General features: G+C 42.5%; 1 protein-coding gene across 2 annotated transcripts in view; it reads right to left on the reverse strand.

Moving 5' to 3' along the window:
- Positions 1-19,650, reverse strand: part of ANXA7 (annexin A7) — a 38,186-nt gene extending 18,536 nt beyond the window's left edge. The window contains exons 1-6 of one of the 2 annotated variants that reach the window (XM_012460219.3): positions 19,596-19,650; positions 5,913-5,967; positions 2,977-3,181; positions 1,815-1,925; positions 1,175-1,239; positions 712-777 (exon numbers count right to left, since the gene is read on the reverse strand). In XM_012460219.3, coding sequence (XP_012315642.1) covers positions 712-777; positions 1,175-1,239; positions 1,815-1,925; positions 2,977-3,181; positions 5,913-5,966 — 501 coding nt within the window. In that variant the 5' untranslated portion in view covers position 5,967; positions 19,596-19,650. The remainder of the gene's footprint in view (positions 1-711; positions 778-1,174; positions 1,240-1,814; positions 1,926-2,976; positions 3,182-5,912; positions 5,968-19,595) is intronic. The other variant, XM_012460221.3, reaches the window with a different exon arrangement.
- Positions 19,651-24,621: the final 4,971 nt, after the last annotated feature.

Below are 24,621 nucleotides of genomic sequence, written 5' to 3' on the forward strand. Positions count from 1 at the left end.
ATTCATGAATATCCAATATAGAAATCAATAAAAAAAATCAAGATAAGGGTAAGCATAGAAGTATACTGCTTATTATGTTCCTAGTAACTTGCATAGGCTATAAAAAAATTAACAAGGCTCTAATGCCAAAAATAGATTGTGAAGCAGAAAAAAAAAACAAGGCAATTTAAGAATAAAATTTTGGATTAAAGTAAGAAGCCAGGCCAGGCACAGTGGCTCATGCCTGTAATCCCAGCACTTTGGGAGGCCGAGGTGGGTGGATCACCTGAGGTCAGGAGTCTGAGATCAGCCTGGCCAACATGGTGAAACCACATCTCTACTAAAAACACAAAAAATTTTCCAGGCATGATAGCAGGCGCCTGTAATCCCAGCTACTCACTTGAACCCGGGAGGTGGAGGTTGCAGTGAGCCGAGGTCATGCCACTGCACTCCAGCCTGGGTGACGAGAGCAAAACTCCACCTCAAAAAAAAAGAAGCAGCCATAGGGCCAAGATTGGATATATGGGAAACTCTGCAGCTACTGAGAAAATCAACTCAACAGACTTAACTGGCTAACATGTCTAAAGCCCTACCAACTATTACAGGAACATAAAGATCAAACAGACAGCTGAGCACTTAAGGATGTAGTGAGAGAAAAAGTACATGAGAATCAGACACAAAGGCACATATAAAGGACCTAGTGATTAGTGAACATTAGAAAACCTTACTCACTTCACTGCTATAATCCAAAGAAACAGGAGAGAAAACAGGATAGGAAGGAAAAGATTCTGTACTGATCTGAAAAAAGAGTGAAAAGTTATAAGGTAAAAATGGGAAACGAAACCACTCTACCATAAATCACTGTCAGAAATACTAAAACCAGCCACCCAAATTTATAGGTATAACTGCTGGTAAGGGCAGGAAGAAGAAAAAGATCTAAAATCAAGAGCCCAGGTGCATCTGTAGGATAAAGTTATGAGAATCATTACCCATTCTATGCTTGTCTTCTCAAAGTCATCAGGACACTATTAAAGCAGATAGACCAAAGAAAGTATGGAGTCTATCACAACCAAAGATTAAAGTCTTCCATTACTATAATGGACCATTTCCTCTGATCCATGGAAACCTCAGCAAAGGAATGGTTCCTTCTTTATCTAGCTACCTAGACTGAGCTTAAAAGGTAGGAACAAAATACCTGACTAGGGTAAGTAGGCTGTCCTCCAGGATACTGAGAAGGCATCTGTCCTCCAGGAAAGCCACCTGTATGTTTAAAAAATAATAATATAGCAACAGGTCTTATACGTTTTAATTTTTCAAAACAGCATTGATGACTATGAATATGGAAACATACAAGAACATTCACACTATGGTATTCATGAGGATAATTTTTAAAAATATTATACTTACTGAATCTAAAACCAACTTTGGTCAAAAAAACCTTTTTAATATTCCATGTTCTATGTAAGGTCCTCACAAATAATACTTTTTCACATTTGAGCCAGATTAAATTCTGATTCCGTCTGGAATGGTTGTCAGAATATAGTTCTGGAGGTGGTTTCACTTGTGGTACAGGAGTGGGCAGAGAAGTTCCTGAAAGCTTCCTTTTTGGCTTTGGGACAGATTGTTTTAATAGAAAAAGTGTGACCTTATCTCTATTTTACCGATTAAACTTTTCTGTCAATTTAATATATTTCATAAAACCATTATGTTTAAAATTACAGAACTATATAAACATTTATTACAGATTATCTCAAATATAAACTAAGTCTTCTCAATAGCAATTCAAAAATTCAAAATATGATGATACTGTTTTTCTCTGGATAGCTGGTACATACCAGGTAGTGGGACCTGTGCTGGACCACCTCCATAAGACTGTGAAGGTGGCTGTGGATAGCCAGAAAAGCCTGCTCCACCTGGTGGGACTCCAAATCCATGGCCTGGAGGAACTAAAGAATAGGTCAATAAACTGTATTACAGTTCTCATGATTGCAGAAAAAACTTTAGAAAAACATTTATTGTTAACAGTGGAAAAAATATGCTATTAATGCTATAATAGCAGGCCCTTTTTATCTACATTCAAAACATCAATGTCTCCAGTAAAAAAAAAAAAGTTTGTAAAATTTTATTTTATTTTTTTTTTTTTTAAGAGACTGTCTCTCTCTCTTACCCCGGCTGGAGTGCAGTGGTACAATCTGGCTCACTGCAGCTTTGAATGCCTCAGCTCAAGCAATCCTCCCACCTCAGCCTGCCATAGCTAGGACTGCAGGCATGTGCCACAATGGCCAGCATTTTCTTTTTTTTTTGAGAAAGAGTCTCACTCTGTCACCCAGGCTGGAGTGCAGTGGTGCAATCTCAGCTCACTGCAACCTCTCCCTAACAGGTTTAAGTGATTTTCCCACCTCAGCCTCCCAGGTAGCTGGGATTACAGGCATGCACCATCACACCCAGCTAATTTTTTTATTTTTAGTACAGACAGGGTTTCACCATGTTGGCCAGGCTGGTCTTGAACACCTGGCTTCAAGTGATCTACCCACCTTGGCCTCCTAAAGTGCTGGGATTACAGGCATGAGCCACCACACCCAGCCAAAATTTTACTTTATTAATCTTCCTTACTAACTTAAAATATAAAGGTGCTAATATTTTTTTTGGTGAGGCAGTCGGGGGTTACCTCTGGTTAAAGCTGACCTAAAAGTCACAGTCTTGCTAAGTGAAATGTCTTAAGACTACAAACAAGCAAAGTGTTACAAATTGGTCCTTTAATGTCATAAAATTTATTCTAAGTCCCTTCATAATTGAATTTTTGAAACTGCTCCTAGCTTTCATGTCCCCTGAGAATCTTCATCCCTCCATCTTGCCAGCTAGGTCCTTACTATCTAAGGTTAGCTAAGAGTGACTCTGACCTCATATAAAATAAGCAGGAATAGAGAGGATAAAAGGAGAAGGAAAAAGTGCTACCGCAATCCCAAATCATTACTAATTCCACAATCCATAACTCACCTCCAGGATAGGATGGAGCTCCCCCTGGCTGTGGGGCACCAGGATAGCCTCCAGGGGCTGGATAACCTCCAGGCGCAGGGTAGCCTCCAGCTCCTGGATAGCCACCACTTGGCACTTGTGGGTAGGCACCTCCCCCCATTGGAGGAAAGCCACTAGGATAAGGATACTGACCAGAAGGGGGAAAAGATGACTCCTGACCTGCAGGCTGAAAAATCAGAGTAATTTTTAAACAAAAGTGATCACAGAGAAACATGACCCATCTAAAAATAAGGAACAAACGGAGGTTACTATTAAGGTCTAGCTCATTCTTTTACTTTTTAAAAGTACCATTAAAAATCCTGGTATCTTTTTTTTTTTGAGACAGAATCTCACTCTGTCCTCCAGCCTAGAGTGCACTGACACAATCTCAGCTCACTGCAGCCTCCACTTCCTGGGTTCAAGCGATTCTCCTGCCTCAGCCTCTTGAGTAGCTGGACATACAGGCATGAACCACCATGCCCAGCTAATTTTTGTATTTTTAGTAGAGATGGGGTTTCACCATGTTGGCCAGGATGGTCTCGATCTCCTGACCTGATGATCTGCCTGCCTCGGCCTCCCAAAGTGCTGGGATTACAGGCATGAGCCACAGCGCCCGGCTGAAATCCTGGTATCTTATACTAGTTTATCAGTATACCAGTTTGTAAGGACACTTGTTTGTCAGAATTCAGTTAAATTTAATTCTACTTGATTCAGGCAAGAGGGGTCTGCTTCTCTATTTGGGAGTCAAAACGGGGTTCTGCACAAACCTCAAGGTTTCAAGAAAAACTAACAAAACTCCTTAGTTCCTTCATTTTCCCAGCATCTACAAATATGAGAAAGATCCTCCTTTCTACCCTAAAGAGAGGAATTTGAGGCTCTCTTGCAACACATCTGGATGTGTTACATAATATTTAAAAATTAAAAAGATAACCTGTATATTACATCACACACAGACTGTGACATTTTGGACCTCATAGTTCAGAGCAGACAGTATGCAGAGTGGAAGAGATTGTTACATGTTCACTAAACTCTTTCTCCCCAGGCCACAAAGCTGTAGACTACATTTCTCAGAGCCCCTTGCAGTTAGGTTGGACTACGTGAATGAGTTATCAGTGAATGAATGCAGACAGAAGTGATGTACAGCACTTCCTAAACTTGTCGCCTAAAAACCTCTGTCCAATCCTCCATGCTCTCTCTCTTCCTTCATTTGCCACCATAAGCAGAGGATCCAGTAGAGGACTCCAAAGTGCTAGAGGATGGTAGGATCAGAATAAGGAAGGAGCCTGGGAACCCAAAAGACTACATGAAACAAAACTTCGTCCCACCCACCCGCTAGCCACCACTGACTTACAGGAGACTGAAGAAAAAAATACATTTTTTTCATTGTGGAGTCACTGAAATTTGGGAGTTGTCTGTTTTAGCAATGAGCCTACACTGACTGAAATGGTTACTAGAGCCCTGTTTAATACACAGAGACTTGGGAACATAACCATAATTCTCATCTCTCCTAAGATAAATTCACCAGAACTATATAATCACTTTGTATAAGGATACACTTATTATCATAAACTTGTATAGACCCCTCTTCCAATTCTCCCAGGGTTAGATAGCAGACCCACGGTTATGAGTATAAACGGGCCGGGAATAGTGGCTCACATCTGTAATCCCATCACTTTGGGAGGCCAAGGCAGGCAGATCGTGAGGTCAGAAGATCGAGACCATCCTGGCCAACATGGTGAAACCCCATCTCTACTAAAAATACAAAAATTATCTGGGAATGGTGGCACATGCCTGTAATCCCAGCTACTCAGGAGGCTGAGGCAGGAGAATTGCTTGAATCCAGGAGGCAGAGGTTGCAGTGAGCCAATATCACACCACTGCATTCCAGCCTGGTGACAGAGCAAGACTCCATCTCAAAAAAAAATAAAAAATAAAAAAACTGAAATGCGCCCAGGTGCAGTGGCCCACACCTGTAATCCCAGCGTTTTGGGAGGCCTAGAGGCACAGATAATTTGAGGTCAGGAGTTTGAGACCAGCCTGGCCAACATGGTGAAACCCCATCTCTACTAAAACTGCAAAAATTAGCCAGATACGGTGGCAGGCGCCTATAATCCCAGCAGCTCAGGTGGCTGAGGCAGGAGAATCACTTGAACCAAGGAGGCGGACACTGAGGTGAGCTGAAATCATGCCACTGCACTCCAGCCTGGGCGTAGTGCAAGACTTTATCTCAAAAAAAGAAAAAAATAATTAAAAAAAAAAACCTGAAATGCATAATTCTTACTTATGGCTCAGCTCTTAGTCCTCAGAGTAGCATAGCTATCAACAAGGTGAAACTTAGTAGCACATTTATAAAATGTACTCCAAGTCTCAGAACTATAAATTCACTGCAATTTATCTCTGGGTCAAGCCACACCCTTAATTATTTTGAACATTCTAACACAAAGGTTAAGAAGCAGTGATACTATGACTCAAGGGTATTTAAAAAAAAAAAAACAACAAAGAACCAGTGATTCAAGGGACGGATTTAGTTTATTATCCATGTTTTATTGGGTCATAGAGCAGTTAACATTTTTTAAAGCTAACTCCTAAATTTTGAAACTTCGGGCAATTTCACATAGAACCCAAGTTTCTGACTTTACTTGAAGGGTTAAAATATCTAGCAACACTGAGTGTGCCTCCCTCTATGGCTACACAGGGAGGGATGGTGCTAAGCACCTGCCAACTTTCCATAGACGAAGCAACACCTTTCTAGTCCCCCACACAACTGCCTTTACTCACTTGTTCTACTCAGTACCTCTGAGCATTTGAGTTTATGACCCCTGCTCTAGTATATCTGTAAGATCTGACATGGTCCAGTCCCAAAGAACACCTGTTTTAAGGATGTGAAGTATTTTAGTATTTTAAGTGGCAATACTTACAGGATATCCAGGGAAAGGTGGGTAGCCTGTTGGGGGATAGCCTGGGTATGACATTCTGTAACAACAATAAAAAAAATTCTCTGTAACTTTTTTTTTTAAGATGGAGTTTTGCTCTGGTTGCCCAGGTTGGAGTACAATGGCAGGATCCTGGCTCACAGCAACCTCTACCTCCCAGGTTCAAGCGATTCTCCTGCCTCAGCTTCCCAAGTAGCTGGGATTACATGCATGTGCCACCATGCCCAGCTAATTTTGTATTTTTAGTAGAGATGGGGTTTCTCCATGTTGGTCAGGCTGGTCTCAAACTCCCGACCTCAGGTGATCCGCCCGCCTCCCTCCCAAAGTGCTGGGATTACAGGCATAAGCCACCGCGCCCGGCCTGTACTTTCTTATAATGGTTAAGGCCTTTGAAAACATACAGATACACACACACACACACACACACACACACACACACACACACACACACAAGGTTTTATGTAAAATATTTCTTTTTCAAAAGAGTCTGCGATAAAATATGGATATTAGGGATATAAGCAAAGCTTATTAAATGCTTCTTTATTTCATCATTCACACCAATGGAGTCAGTATAGCCTAGTAAAGGTTCCAACTTTGTCATGCCATACAGTATTTGTCATATCTCAATTCTACCAGTACTATTATTTATGAACCATTTTTCTTTTTTTTATTTTTTTGAGACAGAGTCTTGCCTTGTTGCCCAGGCTGCAGTGCAGTGGCGCGATCTCAGCTCACTGCAACCTCCGCCTCTCAGGTCTACGTGATTCTCCTGCCTCAGCCTCCCGAGTAGCTGGGATTACAGGCATCTGCCACCACACCCGACTAATTTTTTGCATTTTTAGTAAAGACAAGAGTTTCACCATGTTGGCCAGGCTGGTCTTGAACCCCTGACCTCAGGTGATCCACCCACCTCGGCCTTCCAAAGTGCTGGGATTATAAGCATGAGTCACCATGCCCAGCCAACCTGTTTTTCTTTAAGCCAATTTTTTACTTACTTTTATTTTAAAAGTGTGCTTACTATCAGCACACTTTTAAATATCAGCATACTTTTAATTAGAAAACTCCTAAATGGAAAACTTCCAGTAGTTTTCTTATCACAAATAGAAGGTAATATTAAAATAAATACTTAGCTATTAAAATAAAAGTCCTTTCTAGGTGCCACAGAAATCCTGTCATATGGTGATATAACCACATTATGGGAAACAATGGTGCAATGGTTAAGAGCTAACATTTTGGAGTCATCTACATACGGATTAAACCCTAGCTTTCTTTTTTATAAACTTTTTATTTTTGAGACAAGTTTTCGTTCTGGCACCCAGGCTGGAGTATAGTGGCGCAATCACGGCAGGCTGTAGCCTCGACCTCCTGGGATCAAGTGACCCTCCCACCTCAACACCCCCTGTAGCTGGGACCACAGGTATGTACCACCATGCCTGGTGAATTTTTTTATTTTTTGTAGAGCTAGGGTTTCACCATACTGTCCAGACTGGTCTTCAAATTCTGTGCTCCAGTGGTCTGCCTGCCTCAGCCTCCCAAAGTGTTGTGATTACAGGCGTGAGCCACCGCACCCAGCCCCAAATTACTGTTTTAACTACACTTTTAAAATAATTCCTGTGTAGTTATGCTACCAATTTGACACACATTTGGTCCATATGTTTCCTTTTGATTTTCACTTTTAAGGTTTTAAAATTTTTTGATTTAGTTTTATAATTATGTAAACCCATTTTCTGGGTTCCAAAGTCAAATCTACAAAACATAATATGTTCAGAAATCAGTTAAATTCTACCCCTGTCCCTTACTATCTCCTAAATATAATGATTACTTTTATGGGTTATCCACCTATCTTTAAGTACATAAGCTGATATGTATATATTTGTATGCCCATTCCATTCTTACGTAAAACATACTGTTTCTTTACTTGGCTTTTGTCTCTTATTATGGCCATCAGCCATAGTGTACACATTCCTTTTTAAAAACAACAACATAGGCCAGGCACAGTGGCTCATGCCTGTAAATCCCAGCACTTTGGGAGGTTGAGGCAGTAGAATCTCTTGCAGCCAGGAGTTTGAGATCAGCCTGGGTAACAAAGAAAGCCCTCATCTCTACAAAAAGTAAAATAATTAGCCGGCCATGGTGGTGTGCACCTGTAGTCCCAGTTATTTGGAAGCCTGGGCAGGAGAGTCGCTTGAGCCCAAGACTTCAAGGCGGCAATCAGCTAGGATCGCACCACTACACTCCAGCCTGGGCAACAGAGTGAGACCCCATCTCTCTTAAAAAAAGAAAAGAAAAAAAAAAAAAAAAGGCCGGGCACAGTGATTCACATGTGTAATCCCAGCACTTTGGGAGGCCGAGGTAGGTGGATTACCTTAGGTCAGGAGTTCAAGACCAGCCTGACCAAGAAGATGAAACCCTGTCTCTACTAAAAATACAAAAATTAGCTGGGTGTGGTGACAGATGCCTGTAGTCCCAGCCACTGGGGAGGCTGAGACACGAGAATTGCTTGAACCCAGGAGCTCAAGGTTGCACTGAACCAAGACTGCATAACTGCACTCCAGCCTGGGCAACAGAGTGGGACTCCATCTCAAAAAAACAAAACAAACAAACAAAAAACCTACATAGTACTTCAGTGTGGGTGGATGTATCATGGCTTATTTAATGGCAGACATCTGAGTTGTTTCTAGTCTTTTAATCATTACAAACAGTTTTGCTATGAACAGCCATGTACGAGTATCTCTCTGTATATTTTGCCAATATTATCTTTGGGGTACATTCCTAGAAACAGCATTGCTGAGACAAGGGATAAAGATGAATGTGATACTGCCAATTCCCCTCTACAGGGGTTGTACCAATTTGCATTTTCACCAGCCCTGTCAACAGAATTTTTCATCTAACATCCTGGATTTCTAGTGTGAATATGGGCAAATTACTTAGGTTCTCAAAGGACGTTACTTAGCCTTTTTAAGCTTTAATTTCTTCATCTATAAAATGGGACACAAACGTACCTACTTAAGGATGTTGTTGTAAGAATCAAGTAAAAGAACATAGGCGGCTGGGCGTGGTGGCTTACACCTGTAATCCCAGCACTTTGGGAGGCAAGGCGGGTGGATCACAAGGTCAGTTCAAGACCAGCCTGGCCAGTATGATGAAACCCCGTCTCTACTAGAAATACAAAAAATTAGCTGGGCGTGGTGGCAGGCACTTGTAATCCCAGCTACTCGGGAGACTGAGGCAGGAGAATCACTTCAATCTGGGAAGCAGAGATTGCAGTGAGCTGAGATCGCACCACCACACTCCTGACTGGGCACTGGAGCAAGATTCTTTCTCAAAAAACAAACAAACAAAAAACTGCAGTCTGTACCAGAGAGTTTGAAAGTTATGTTCTTCAAAAGGTGCTCATTTCCATTTGGAAAAGTAAACAACCTGCACATCAAGTGATGTTAAGATATTACTATTTTTTTTTAGATGTGATAATGGTATTTTGAAGTATCCTGATCTTTTAGAGATAGACACTAAATATTTACAGACAAAATGATATGATGTCAGATACTTGTGTCAAAATAATATGCAGGAATATTAGATAAAGTGCAGGAATTCAGACATAACAAGTAGTCAGGAGTTGATAATTATTCACACTGGGTGATGAATACATGGGGATTCATTACTCTCCTGTCCATTTTTGAAAAGACAGCTCATGTAAAATGAATGGAGCTAATGCAGATAAAAACAAATATCCCTACCTATTTCTTTTGCATCTGAAGAAAACACTATTAACCTAAAGCAAATGCAAATAAACAGAGAAAAAAACAAACATTCAAAAGAATACCCTCTTAGGCTGATCAAATAAAATAGGGCCAGGCGCAGTAGCTCATGCCTGTAATCCCAGCACTTTGGGAGGCCTATGCAAGTGGATCACTTGAGGTCAGTTAGAGACCAACCTGGCAAACATGGTGAAATCCTGTCTCTATTAAAAATACAAAAATTAGCCAGTTGTGGTGGTGGTCACCTGTAATCCCAGCTACTTGGGAGGCTAAGGCAGAATAGCTTGAACCTGGAACATGGAGGTTGCAGTGAGCCAAGAATGCACCACTGCACTCCAGTCTGGGTGACCCAGTGAGACATCATTTAAATAAATAAAAAAATGGCTGAGTGGGTCTCCCTGAGGTCAGGAATTAGAGACCAGCCTGGCCAATATGATGAAACCCTGTCTCTACTGAAAATATAAAAATTAGCCAGGCATGGTGGCATGTGCCTATAATCCCAGCTACTCAGGAGGCTGACGCAGGATTATCACTTGAACCCAGGAGGCAGAGGTTGCAGTGAGCCGAGATCATGCCACTGCACTCCAGCTTGGGTAACAGAGCGAGACTTTGTATAAAAAAAAAAAAATCTAAATACTATTAGTGATCAGATGTAGTATACCTGATAAATATATCTATATAAAGTCAGTAATCACTTATTTGCCATCTACACGAAAACACTGCTACAAGTGGAGAGTAAATGAATGATCAAAGGCTTAAACTAGGTTTTTAAAGGTGCTAGACAGAGATTGGCAAGAAAGTAGAACAATGTTATTTGCAAGGCAAAAGTGGGATGTAACTATGAGATGGATGATGACCAGAACAGACTGAGAGAAGGAGCAGATTAAGATAGAAGTCAGTTAGGAGGACTTCCGTACTGGTGTAAAATAAAATACTCATCCTTCTCCACCATGCCACTCTTAACATCCTTTATCTATCAATAGCACCACTACTTAAATTATCTAATACTCCAGTATAGTAAGAAACTCAGTATTTTTCTATCTGTCCTTTGAAATGCCTCCCTGTCATTTCTGTCATATAGTTAGACCAAATTTCATCACTTGATGCCTATCTTACTAAAAGTGCCTTTTTTTTGAGTCGGAGTCTCACTCTGTTGCCCAGGCTGGAGTGCAGTGGTGCAATCTCGGCTCATTGCAACCTCCACGGTTCAAGTGATTCTCCTGCCTCAGCCTCCTGAGTAGCTGGGATTAACAAGCACCTGCCACCACGCCTGGCTAACTTTTGTAGTTTTAGCAGAGACGGGATTTCACCATGTTGGTCAGGCTGGTCTTGAACTCCTGATCGGCCCACCTCAGCCTCCCAAAATGCTAGGATTACAGGCATGAGCTACTTCGCCCAGCCAAAACTGCTTCTCTAGTTATATTCTTCCTTATACTCTCTCACCTTCCCAATTTCATCACTGTCACTAAACTTTCCTAAAATTCTGCTCTTTCGGCAAATTGCTCTTCAGCTCAAAAATCATGAACGACTACTGCTGGAGTATCAAATGAAAATTAATTGGTCTAACATTCATATCTCCTTAGTACTGGCTCCAATTATTGTTATTATATGTGTATATTTTGAGATAGGTTCTTGCTCTATCACCCAGGCTAGAGTGTAGCAGCGTGACATCAGCTCACTATAGCCTTGACTTCCTGGGCTCCGATGATCCTCTCACCTCAGGCTCCTGAATAGTTGGGACTACAGGCACACACCACCACACCTGGCTAATTTTTTGTATTTTTAGTAAAGATGGGGTTTCACCATGCTGCCCAGGCCAGTCTTGAACTTCTGGGTTCACTCCAATCCACCTGCCTCCACCTCCCAAAGTGCTAGGATTACAGGCATAAGCCTCTGCACCCAGTCTCTATTTACCTATTTAATTCATTTCTTACCAACACCTAACCATCAACGTGAAACCTCTACCACTTGAACCACTCCCAGCATTCCTTTGCTTAAGCCATTCTTAACTGACTTGGCCCTCAAGCCTGGGCTTACTCACCCCTCCTGACTTATCTAGCTCAAGTCTTCTCTCTTCCTTCTTTAAACAATGTAGTCGACTAAAATAGTGTTTCTCAATGTTTTCTTTTTGAGATAGGAGTCTTGCTCTGTTGCCCAGGCTAGAGTGCAGGAGCAGAATCTTGGATCACTGCAGGCTCCACCTTCTGGGTTCCAGCGATCTCCTGCTTCAGCATCCCAAGTAGCTGAGACTACAGGTGCACACCACCCACATCCAGTTACTTTTTGTATTAAAGTCTCTATTTTAACAAGAGCCCTAGGGATTCATATACACATTAGTTTCATCACATTGGCCAGGCTGGTCTCGAACTCTAGACCAAAAGTGATCCACCTGCCTTGGCCTCCCAAAGTACTGGGATTACAGGGGTGAGCCACTGCACCCGGCCTCAAACTTTAATGTGTATATGAATCCCTAGGGCTCTTGTTAAAATAGAGACTTTAATTCAGTAGCTTCAGGATGGGGCCTGAGATTCTGCATTTCTAAAGCTTTCAGGTGATGTGGATTCTGCAGGTCTGTGATTCACACTTTGATACCAGAATACTTTCGCATTTCTAGATCTACACCTAATTTTCTAAATGTTTAAATGTATGTTTTGGCACTTTTCATCAATACAGCTATAAATGATTCATATTTCTTTTCTATCAAGATGCCAAATAAATCCAACTCAACATTTATGAAAGCCAACGATGTAATATGTACTGTCCTAGGTTCTGATAGAAAGATTGAGAAAAAGTATTCAGCCTTTTGAGTACACAGTATAGGAAAATGAGATAGTAAGTTGTGTCCCTTATGACAGAAACACAGATTAGAAGCTAAAAATGTGCTGAATTGAGAATACGTGCACAAAGACTGAATCAAGGCTATAAGTCAAGAAACATAAAATGATATGAAAACTGACCCAGTTAATTCTAAAATACTCATTTGGGATCCGAAAGGGCTGGATGTAAAAACAGGGACAGGATACATTTTTTTTTCTTTTTTCTTTTTTTTTTTTGAGACGGAGTTTCGCTCTTGTTACCCAGGCTAGAATGCAATGGCGTGATCTCGGCTCACTCCGCCTCCTGGGTTCAGGCAATTCTTCTGCCTCAGCCTCCCAAGTAGTTGGGATTACAGGCACGCGCCACTATGCCCAGATAATTTTTTGTATTTTTAGTAGAGACGGGGTTTCACCATGTTGACCAGGATGGTCTCGATCTCTTGACCTCGTGATCCACCTGCCTTAGCCTCCCAAAGTGCTGGGATTACAGGCTTGAGCCACCGCGCCTGGCCCTGCTTTTTTCTTTTCTAAGCCTGGTTGGTATAAGGAGTAAAGGAGGGGCAAAAGCTCTAAAGAATGGTCAGATAGGCTGGGCGCAGTGGCTCATGCCTATAATCCCAAAACTCTGGGAGGCCAAGGTGGGAGGACTGCTTGACCCCAGGAGTTCAAGACCCTCCTGGGCAACACAGTAAGACCTCGTCCCAACAAAAAAGTTTTAAAAATTACTCAGTGCGGTGGCACACACCTGTAGTCCAAACTATTCAGGAAGCTGAGGTGGGAGAATTGCTTGAGCCCAGGAGGTCCAGGCTGCAGTGAGTCTTGTTTGCATCACTGCACTCCAGTCTGTCTCAAAAAGGGGGAGGGGAGGGGAGGGGAGGGGAGGGGAGGGAAGGAGGGGAAGGGAGGGGAAGGAGGGGAGGGAAGGGGAAGGGAAGGGAGGGGAAGGAGGGGAGGGGAGGGGAAGGGAAGGGAAGGGAAGGAGGGGAGGGGAAGGGAAGGAGGGGAGGGGAAAGGAAGGAGGGGAGGAGAGGGGAGGGGAAGGAGGGGAGGGGAGGAGAGGAGAGGGGAAGGAGGGGAGGGGAGGGGAAGGAGGGGAGGGGAGGAGAAGGAGGGGAGGGGAGGGGAGGGGAAGGAGGGGAGGGGAGGGGAGGGGAGGGGAGGGGAGGGGACAGAGGAAGGAAAGGAAAAGAAAGAGTAGACAGACCAAGGATAAAAGGGTCAGGTCGAAAGAAAGGATAAAAATCTGAAAATAATTTGTGAGATAAATTAATAGTAATTTAAAAGGCAATCAGCAGTTACAGGACCAAAGACTGCATAAGCAATTTAAGTTTCTAAGTCTCAAGGAATTGTTCCAGTGACAAGACCTATATCTAAATTCTTTAGCTACTATATTAAATCTTACCTTTAAAAGCCTAGAGGAGGCTGGATGAGGTGGCTCATGCCTACAATCCCAGCACTTTGGGAGATCGAGACAGGCAGATCACAAAGTCAGAAGATTGAGACCATCCTGGCCAGCATGGTGAAACCCCATCTCTACTAAAATATAAAAAAATTAGCCAGGCGTGGTGGTGCACACCTGTAGTCCCAGCTACTCAGGAGGCTGAGGCAGGGGAATCGCTTGAACCCGGGCAGCAGAGGGTGTAGTAAGTTGAGATTGTACCACTGCACTCCAGCCTAGGCAACAGAACAAGACTCCGTCTCAAAAAAAAAAAAAAAAAAAAGCCTAGAGGAATTATGTCAACAAGAATGAAAATAAGGCAAAGACTATCTGCATATAATAAAAATTAAAGCAATTTTTTTTGAGACGGAGTTTTGCTCTTGTTGTCCAGGCTGGAGTGCAATAGCACGATCTCAGCTCACCACAACCTCTGCCTCCCAGGTTCAAGCGATTCTCCTGGCTCAGCCTCCCAAGTAGCTGGGATTACAGGCATGAACCACTACACCCAGCTAATTTTGTATTTTTAGTAGAGACAGGGTTTCACCATGTTGGTCAGGCTAGTCTTGAACTCCCGATCTCAGGTGATCCGGTCATCTCGGCCTCCCAAAGTGCTGGGATTACAAGAGTGAGCCACTGAGTCTGGCCTAAAGCAATTTTAAGAAAGTGAATTTTGGTACATTTTGAAGAATAATTATATAAAAGACTAGAATGCAATTCCATTTCTAGGAATATATATTATAGAAATACTTGCAAGAGGACAAAATGATGTATGTACAAGGCTACTCATTACAGCATTTTTGTAATAGGAAGAGGTCAAAGACCATCTGAACGTCCATCAATAAGGGACAGGTGACATCCCAGGGATACAGGAATGATTTAACATATCTAAGTCAATAAATGTGATACATCACATAAAAGAATTAAAGACAAAACCCACACGATCATCTCAATAGATGCAGAAAAAGCATTCAACAAAATCCAGCACTGATTTACAATAAAAACTCTCAACAAACTAAGCAGAGAAAGGACCTAACTCAAAATAATGAAAGCCATATTTAACAAAGCCAACATCATACTGAATGGGGAAAAGTTGAAAGCATTCCCCCTGAGAACAAGAACAAGACAAGGATGCCCACTGTCACCACTCCTGTTCAACATAGTTTTGGAAGTACTAGCCAGAGCAACTAGTCAAGGGAAAGCAATAAAGCGCATCCAAATTGGAAAAGAGGAAGTCAAACTATGACTGTTTGCAGATGATATGACTGTATACTAAGGAAATCCTAAAGACTCCCAAAGACTTTTAGATTTGATAAATGAATTCAGTAAAGTCTCAGGTTAGAAAATCAATGTACACAAATTAGTAGCACTGCTATATATCAACAATGTCTAAGCTGAGAATCAAATAAAGAACTCAATTCCTTTTTTTTTTTCCAAGACAGTTTCGCTCTTGTTGCCCAGGCTGGACTGCAATGGTATCTCGGCTCACTGCAACCTCTGCCTCCCTCGTTCAAGCGATTTTCCTGCCTCAGCCTCCCGAGTTAGCTGGGATTACAGGCATGTGCCACCATGTCTGGCTAATTTTTTCTATTTTTAGTAGAGATGGGGTTTCTCCATGTTGGCCAGGCTGGTCTCGAACTCCTGACCTCAGGTGACCCGCCCACCTTGGCCTCCCAAAGTGCTGGGATTACAGGTGTGAGCCACCATGCCTGGCCCTCAATTCCTTTCACAACAGCTACAAAAAAAAAAAAAAAATAGAATACCTAGGAATACACTTAACCAAGGAGATGACAGATCTCTACAAGGAGAACTACAAAAGACTGCCAAAAGAAATCATAGACAATACAAACAAATGGAAAGTCATCCCATGCTCATGAATTGGAAGAATCAATATTGTGAAAATGATCATACTGCCCAAAGCAATCTACAGACTAAATGCAATTCCCATCAAAATACCAACATCATTTTTCACAGAATTAGAACAATCCTAAAATTCTTCCTCTTCCTCCAGACAATCTGGAAACATCACATTATCAGATTTCAAATATACTGCAAGCCTACAGCTACCAGAATGGCATGGTACTGGTATAAAAGTAGGCACATAGACTAATGAAACAGAATAGAGAACTCAGAAATAAAGCCAAATACATAGAGCCAACTGCTCTTTAACAAAGCACACAAAAACAAAAATTGGGGAATGGACACCCTATTTAATGAATGGTGCTAGGAAAACTGGCTAGCCACATGAAGAATGAAACTGGATCCCGATCTATCACCCTATACAAAAATCAACTCAATTTGATCAAAGACTTAAATATAACACCTGAAACTATAAAAAGTCTACGACACTGGAAAAAGTCTTCTAGACATTGGCCTAGGCAAAGAACTCATGACTAAGACTCCAAAAACAAATGCAACAAAACCAAAAATAAATGGGACCTAATTAAACTAAAAAGCTTCTGCACAGCAAAAGAAATAACCAACAGAGTAACAGACAACCCACAGAATGGGAGAAAATATACACAATGCAGATATTTTCTGCAAACTATGCATCCAACAAAGGACTAGTATCCAGAATCTACAAGAACTCAAATCACAAAGAAAAAAAATTACATTAAAAAGTGGGCAAATGACATGAATAGACATTTTTCAAAAGAAGATATACAAATGGCCAACAAACATGAAAAAAATGTTCAACATCATTAATCATCAGGGAAACGCAAATTAACCACAATGAGATACCACCTTGCTCCTAGAAGAATGGTCATTATTAAAACATCAAAATACGGCTGGGTGCAGTGGCTCACACCTGTAATCCCAGCACTTTGGGAGGCCAAGGTGGATGGATCATCTGAGGTCAGGAGTTTGAGATCAGCCTGACAAACATGGAGAAACCCTGTCTCTACTAAAAATGCAAAATTAGTCAGATGTGGTGGCGCATGCCTGTAATCTAGATACTTAGGAAGCTGAGACAGAAGAATCACTTCAACCCAGGAGGTGGAGGTTGGGATGAGCTGAGATCAGGCCATTGTACTCCATCCTGGGCAACAAGAGCAAGATTCAGTCAAAAAACAATAGATGTTGGTGTGGATGTGGGGAAAAGGGACCACTTATTACACTGCTATACAACCTCTACAGAAAACAGTATGGCAACTCCTTAAAGAGCTAAAATAGATACAACATCGATCCAGAAATTCCACTGCTGGGTATCTGCCCAAAGGAAAGGAAGTCATTATATGAAAAACACATTTGCACATATATATTTATAGTGCACAATTCACACTTACAAAGATGTGGAACCAACCCAAGTGCCCATCAACTGACGAGCGGATAAAGAAAATGTGGTATATATACACCATGGAATACTACTCAGCCATTAAAAGGAACGAAATAATGTCTTTTGCAGCAACTTGGATGAAGTTGAAGGCCATTTTTCTAGGTGAAGAAACACAGGAGTGGAAAACCAAAAGCTCTATGTTCTCACTTTATAAGTGGGAGCTAAGCTACGACTATGCAAAGGCATAGGTACGAAGTGATACAATGAACTTTAGAGACTCAAAAAGGGGAGGGTGAAAGAGAGGAATAAAAAACTACACATTAGGTACAGTGTACATTGCTCAGGTGACTAAAATCTCAGAATTCACCAGCATATAATTCATTCATGTAACAAAACACCACTTGTACTCCAAAAGCTATCAAAATTTTATTTTATTTTTTGGAGATAGAGTCTCGCTCTGTCACTCAGGCTGGAGTGCAGTGTCATGATCTCAGCTCACTACAACCTCTGCTTCCCAGGTTCAAGCGATTCTCCTGACTCAGCCTCCCAAGTAGCTGGGACTACAGGAGGGCACCACCACAATCGGCTAATTTTTGTATTTTTAGTAGAGACAGGGTATCGCCATGTTGGCCAGGCTGGTCTCAAACTCCTGACCTCAAGTGATCCACCCACCTCAACCTCCCAAAGTGCTGGGATTATGGGTGTGAGCCACTGTGCCCAGCCGCCGCTTAAATTTTTAAAAAAGGAGGAACAGGTGAAATTAGATTATGGAGAGCCATACAAGAAAGTGTTATGTGGTTATTAAAAATGAGTCAGCTTTTTTGTTTTCTTTACCCATATATGAAACCATCTCTAACACAAATTAGGTGGAAAAAAAAAAGCAAAGGGAAAAATTGCATAATCTGCAGCCATATATGTAAAAATTGCACTGATTCTGACCTATTGAATATCTCTGAAAGGACACTCAAGGAAGTAGAAAACAGTGACTGCTTCCTGGATGAAGAGCTGGGACACAACAGAGGAGACTTACTTTTCAATGTACCTTTAGCTCTTTTAGAAATGAGCATATATCATCTATTCAAGAGGCAGATTTTAAAAGTTTTTGTAAAAAGCTAAGTAACGCCCAGAGTAACCAGACAAATTTCTTAACTTTGCCCAAGTGATATAAACTGGTGAACCAGAACTGCTTTTTTTTTTTTTCTTTTTTAACATTCTCTGTTAGCAACCACTTTCAAAACACTAGAAAATCATTCTTGGTTCTTCAAACCATCTCCACCCAGTGAGTCAGTTAGTAAAAGGGCTGGGTCTCACTGTTTCTCATAGATGGCATGAAGCCCAGGAACCCAAGAGGCAGCTGTTGCAAATTTATGGGGGGAAAAAATTACATGAAACAGGAAGGGTGACTGAAGATATGCAACAGCGAATACAACTTTGCAAAACCGGTAGGATCATTTAAATCAGTCAGCGATTTGGAGAAAGTGGAGGCATGGCTAGTCCTCTGCACGGACAGGTAGGTAGCCACCCACCAGTGAGGACTGAAAGGCAGTCCTCATTGAAAAGGACTGAAAGTTTGCAGTGGCCAAAATTCTCTCTTCTACCTACTTAGTGCTTGAAACTTCTTCCTTGCCTGGAAGCTAACTCATTACACTCATCAACTAATTCAGACACATTTAGCAGATTAGCGGGCAATCAGCTAGCAAAAATTAGGGCATTTAAGGCAGTCGGAAGATAGCGTCATTTCTGTCACTTTAGGGTAGACATCAGCCATCTACCTTGGCATCTTGGTTTCCTTGGGCAGTGTTTGCACAGGATGAGCTAATTTCAACACACATTTGCTGCTGGTTGGGGAACAGGAATCAAATCTGGAATGCTATTCTAGAATAGTTTCCAAGAACTGTAAACAAGAGTCAGCGTACAACCTTGGCCTGGTTCACTAAGCACAGTAAAAATTTCCCAAGTTTCCCTAAATTCGCTGTGTCACCGGAAAGTACAGCCACCACCAACCAGCCAGACCACTTTTAGCACTGTCCGTGCGTTTACCTACTCGGGCTCCCGCGAGGCGGCTGGGCCACGCTCCGGCCTCAGCCCCTTCACCTGCCCGAGGGCGGGGCGCCACTGGTCCCTGGGATTTCCGTACGGACCGAACGGCTTCCAGTCTTCCTGCAAGCCGGGCCGGCCGCCTCATCCACGCCACCCCAACACACCCTGGCCGGCAGCCCGGCTCCGAAACGCGCACACCGAGTCGTAGCCATCCGGGAGGTCCACATGGCCCTGCCGCCACGTCCCACCAGCTCTGGGACGGCGGCACACAGAGCAGGCTGGGGGCGAGACGACAGAGGCGGACGAGGAGTTGGGAAGAGGAGAGGGGGCGCCGCGCCTCACCTGACCCCGGCAGCAGCGTCACAGCCAAACCTGGTCGTCTGCAAAATGGAGCCGGGGGCGAGCCCAGGGAGGGCGGGGCGTCTCGCGAGCCCGTTAGGATCGCGGCTGCAGCGGGAACGCCCCCGGAGCCAGAGAGGGCGGCGCCGGAAGGGGGCTGTCCCTGAGCCCCGCCCCTCGGCTCTACCTGATGGAAAAGACGCTCCCTTTGGGTGGCCCAGCTGATTTTTAATCACATTTCTCTGTCGCAAGGACCCTGCGCCAATCCCTTTTAAGGCTACCTCAAGTCACCTAGGAAGTTGCAGCACTCACGGGGGTAGTCGGGGCCCCTTCAGTGGTGGGCGGCAGAGAAGGGCTGAGACTGGGAGACTGGTACAGCCTCTTTGCCTCTGAAATGCCGTCCTCCAGGTATTTTTTGGGGACAAAGACGGCATTTCTTATTAGCCTCCTGTGAAAATAATTAATATTTGTGGGAAATCTTAGTCGGAACTGGAGATGCACTAATCAGAATCACTCCCGAAGGGAGTTGTTAGGTGATTCTAGGCTCCCCTCGTGTGCTAGAGCATTAAACACACATAGTATTAAGTATTTGGGGCAATTACAAGGGTTCAGATCAATATATTAAACTCATTAAGGAGTTCCTATTCCAGAGCAAAAACCAATCAGCTACATTTTACAGTGAATTAAGGTAGTTTCTGGGTGTAGTCTCCGGAACAGCAGCATCACCTGGAAACCTGTTAGTAATGCAGATTATTGAACTCCACCTTAGACCTACTGAATCAAACTCCTGGGGTGGTGCCCAGCAATCTGTTTTAATAAGCCCTCCAGGGGGTTCTGATGCGCACTAAAGTTTGCACACCTGATACACATCAACTTACTTATTCCTCCACACACTTTTCTACCCAAAAGCTTCCTCATGGGGGTGGAATAGAATGGATTACGATTTTAAATGGGAAGAGCAAGCAAAATATACATGGCTTCCAAATAGGGGTGTGGAGAGAAAAGTATTTGAGCCACTGCCTCATTTAACAATGGTAAACAAAGCTGCACAACTCTTTGGGTGACCAGCATTAATTCCCAGATGCCCAACAGTCTGTCTACCTGGCAAATAACAGGACTTTCTGTCCTACCTACCCCAGAGACCTCCAGGATTTAAGCATTCCCTGAGAAGACTTACTATTCTTCATTCTACAGAGTTCCCTTGGTGAGCTTGCCCCAAACCCTCCCTCTGCCTTAATTACCACCATAACAGGATATTTGCCAAACCTCTTATTTCCAGGCCACTTTTCTGAGCTGCAGGAATAGTCCAATAGTCTACCACGACATTTGCCATTTCATCCTTTCAATTCTTGCTTTCTTCCTGGCATAAAAGGCATTCCAGGATCAGAGACCCTTTCCTCATGCTTCCTCTGTCTAGAAAACACTGCTCATCTTTTAACAATTATTCATCTAATTAGACTTGTTTCCAAGGTTGCTCATCTCCCTTTTGCTCCAAAAAACTCTTCCTGAGCTGCTTTTCTGTAATTCAACTGGACCATTTTTCTTCATTTTTTATATATTTTTTGGAGACAGAGTCTCACTTTATCACCCAGGCTGGAGTGCAGTGGCGTGATCTAGGCTCACTGCAACCTCTGCCTCCGGGTTCAAGCGATTCTCATGCCTCAGCCTCCCGTGTAGCTGGGATTACAGGCATGTGCCACCACACCCAGCTAATTTTTTGTATTTTTAGTAGAGACGGGGTTTTGCCATGTTGGCCAGGCTGGTCTCAAACTTCTGGCCTCAAGCGATCCACCCGCCTAGGCCTTCTAAAGTGTTGGGATTACAGGCATGAGCCACCGCACCCTGCTTAACATCTCTGAAAGCCATCATATATTCCAGAGTTCATATGAAATAAGAGCCATTATGCTTCTAACGTGAACATCCCACTGTGTCAGAGTCTGGTTTTTTTGTTTTGTTTTTTTGAGACAGAGTCTCTCTCTGTTGCCAAGGCTGGAATACAATGGCACCATCTTGGCTCATTGCAACCTCTGCCTTCCGGGTTCAAGCAATTCTGCCTCAGCCTCCCAAGTAGCTGGGATTACAGGCGTCCACCACCACGGCTAATTTTTCGTATTTTTAAGAGAGATGGGGGTTCGCCATGTTGGCCAGGAGAACTCCTGACTTCAGGTGATCCACCCGCCTCAGCCTCAAAGCTAAGGCGGGTGGATCACCTGAAGCACTCCCAAAGTGCTGGGATACAGGGGTGAGCCACTACACCTGGCCTGGAGTCTGATATTTAAGTACATATCCTTTTTCTTTTTGTTCCATTAGAATAGTAATTTTGTCCTGACAATGTATGGAGACATTTTTGGTTGTCACAACTCAGGGAAGGTGGTGGGGTTACTAGCACCTAGTGGGTGAAGGCCAAGGTTTCTAAACAAAGTACGTTTCCTACAATGCCTACAATGTTGTAGGATGCTGCAAGCATCTTACAGTCCCTACGAAAAGAATTATTCAGCCCGAAAATGTCAATAGTGCTGATGTTAAGAAACCCTGAGTTGTCCGGGCACAGTGGCTCACACCGGTAATCCCAGCACTTTGGGAGGCTGAGGCAAGCGGATCTCAAGGTCAAGAGATTGAGACCATCCTGGCCAACATGGTGAAACCCTGTCTCTACTAAAAATACAAAAATTAGTTCGGTGTATGCCTGAAGTCTCAGCTACTCTGGAGGTTGAGGCAGAAGAATTGCTTGAACCTGGGAGGCAGAGGAAACCCTGAGTCAGAGTGATCTTCCTAAAGAATAAACTGGGTCATGTTATTCCCATGATTAAACTTCTTTAATAGCTTTTCACTGGAACCAGAATAAAATCCAAACTCCTGATGATGGTCTATTAGGCCCTAGATAATCTGGTCCCTGCCTATATCCCTCATCTCATCCCTTTTCACTTTCTAATCACTAACCTCTGAACACAGTGGCCTTCGGTTCAAACATACCAAGCTGGTGACCAAATGCACCAGAGTTTCTCAGGACCTTTGTACTTGCTATTGCTTCTACTGGGAATGTTCTCCATGGTGTCATCTCAAATGTCGTCTCCTGGCTGGGCACAGTGGCTCACACCTGTAATCCTAGCACTTTGGGAGGCCAAGGCAGGCAGATCACTTAAACCCAGGAGTTGGAGACTAGCCTGGCAACATGGTGAGACCCCATCTCTACAATAAAATGCAAAAATTAGTGAGGCATGGTAGTATGTACTTGTAATCACAGCTACTTGGGAGGCTCACAGGGGAGAATCACTTGAGCCCGGGAGGCAGAGGTTGCAGTGAGCCAAGATCTTGCTACTCCACTCCAGCCTAAGGCGACAGAGCCAGACTGTCTCAAAAAAGTAAATGTCATCTCCTCAGAGAGGTACTTCCTGAACATTGTAGCATTAGTAGCTGCCACCAACACAACCACCACTACCAGCTATGCTCATTATTTAATTTTCCTTATAGCACTTAAAAGCATCTGAAAATCTGTGTTTACAGTTTGTCTCCCCCATTAGAATGTAAGCTCCTCGAGAACAGGGATATCTTTAGAGCCTATTATTAAGTGTTTGATAAATAACCGATTGTCTGATTGACTACAATAGGGCCCCCAAAACCCAAGCCAACTACTTCATCTGGTGATCAGCCAAATCAGATTTATTTCCAACACTGGAAAAAACTGGCTCTGATAGAACTACTGAGAGGACCCCATGTGCTACCCTAAAGGATTTTCAAAGGTAGTTTTGAAAATATTTTTTTCATTTCATATGCCGACATTAGAAAATATAACTCCATTATATTGTCCTTGATTATATCAGTCTCCTATTAAGGGCAGAAACCATTTTAAAATCCTCAGCATTTGACAACAAGCTTGGCGGCATTTGGACTTTTTTGTACTACTATCACCACCATTCTACTAAATTGGATATTTTTGTGCCACTTGTTACTACATAGTTTTTAATTATATTCTGGCCGACAGATACATCACTCTTCATCCGCCACAATCAGTAAACAAATCCTGTAGATTTTACTTTCATGTTCTATCTGCAAAATGTCACCACTTACTTGTAGTTAAAAATTACCACTTGCTTTCCATACCTACTGATATAATCTTAGCTGACACCTATATTGTCTCTCGTCTGAACCATGACAATAGTGTCCTGACTGGTTTTTCCATCACCAAACCATCTTACACACTAATGCCAGTTCAATCTGTTACTAAGCAAAATTCAAAATGGTATTTATCAAACAATAGCTACTATTAAGGACATAATATTTGCTAGATACTGTGTTAAAGATTTAAATATCCTTATTTTTTACATTCTCTAAGATTTAAAAAAATTTGGTAACAGCTTTATTGAAATATAATTCACTTATACAATGTGTACAATTCAATGATTTTTAGTACACTCAAGAGTTGTACATCCATCACCACAATCAATTTTAGAATGGTTATATCCCATACCCTTTACCCATCACCCTCAATAACCTCATCCTCCCCCTCCATATGCAGCCACTAATCTACATTGTCTCCATAGACTTGCCTATTATTCTTTTTTTATTTTTATTTTTATTTATTTATTTTTTTAACAAGATGGGGTTTCACCATGTTGGTCAGGCTGGTCTTGAACTCCCGACCTCAGGTGATACGCCCGCCTTGGCCTCCAAAGTGCTTGGATTACAGGCGTGAGCCACCACGCCCGGCCGACTTGCCTATTCTTAACATTTCATATAAATGAACTTGTACAATATGTGGTCTTTTGTAATTCGCTTTCATGTTATAGCATGAATCAGTTATTTTTTTTTACTTTCACAGTCAAATAATATTTCCTTGTAAGGATTTATATTTTGCTTATCCATTCATAAGCTGATGGATATCTGGATTGTTTTTATCTTTTGGCTGTTATGAATAATGCTATGAATATTTACATACATATGATTTCATTTCTCAGGGGTACGAACATATGAGCGAAACTGCTGAGTCAAATGGTAAGTCAATGTTTAACTTTTTTTTTTTTTTAAGAGA

The sequence above is a fragment of the Aotus nancymaae genome, unplaced genomic scaffold (assembly GCF_030222135.1).
Source record: "Aotus nancymaae isolate 86718 unplaced genomic scaffold, 86718_ANA_hifiasm-v0.15.2.pri h1tg000010l, whole genome shotgun sequence".
Lineage (NCBI taxonomy): Eukaryota > Metazoa > Chordata > Mammalia > Primates > Aotidae > Aotus > Aotus nancymaae.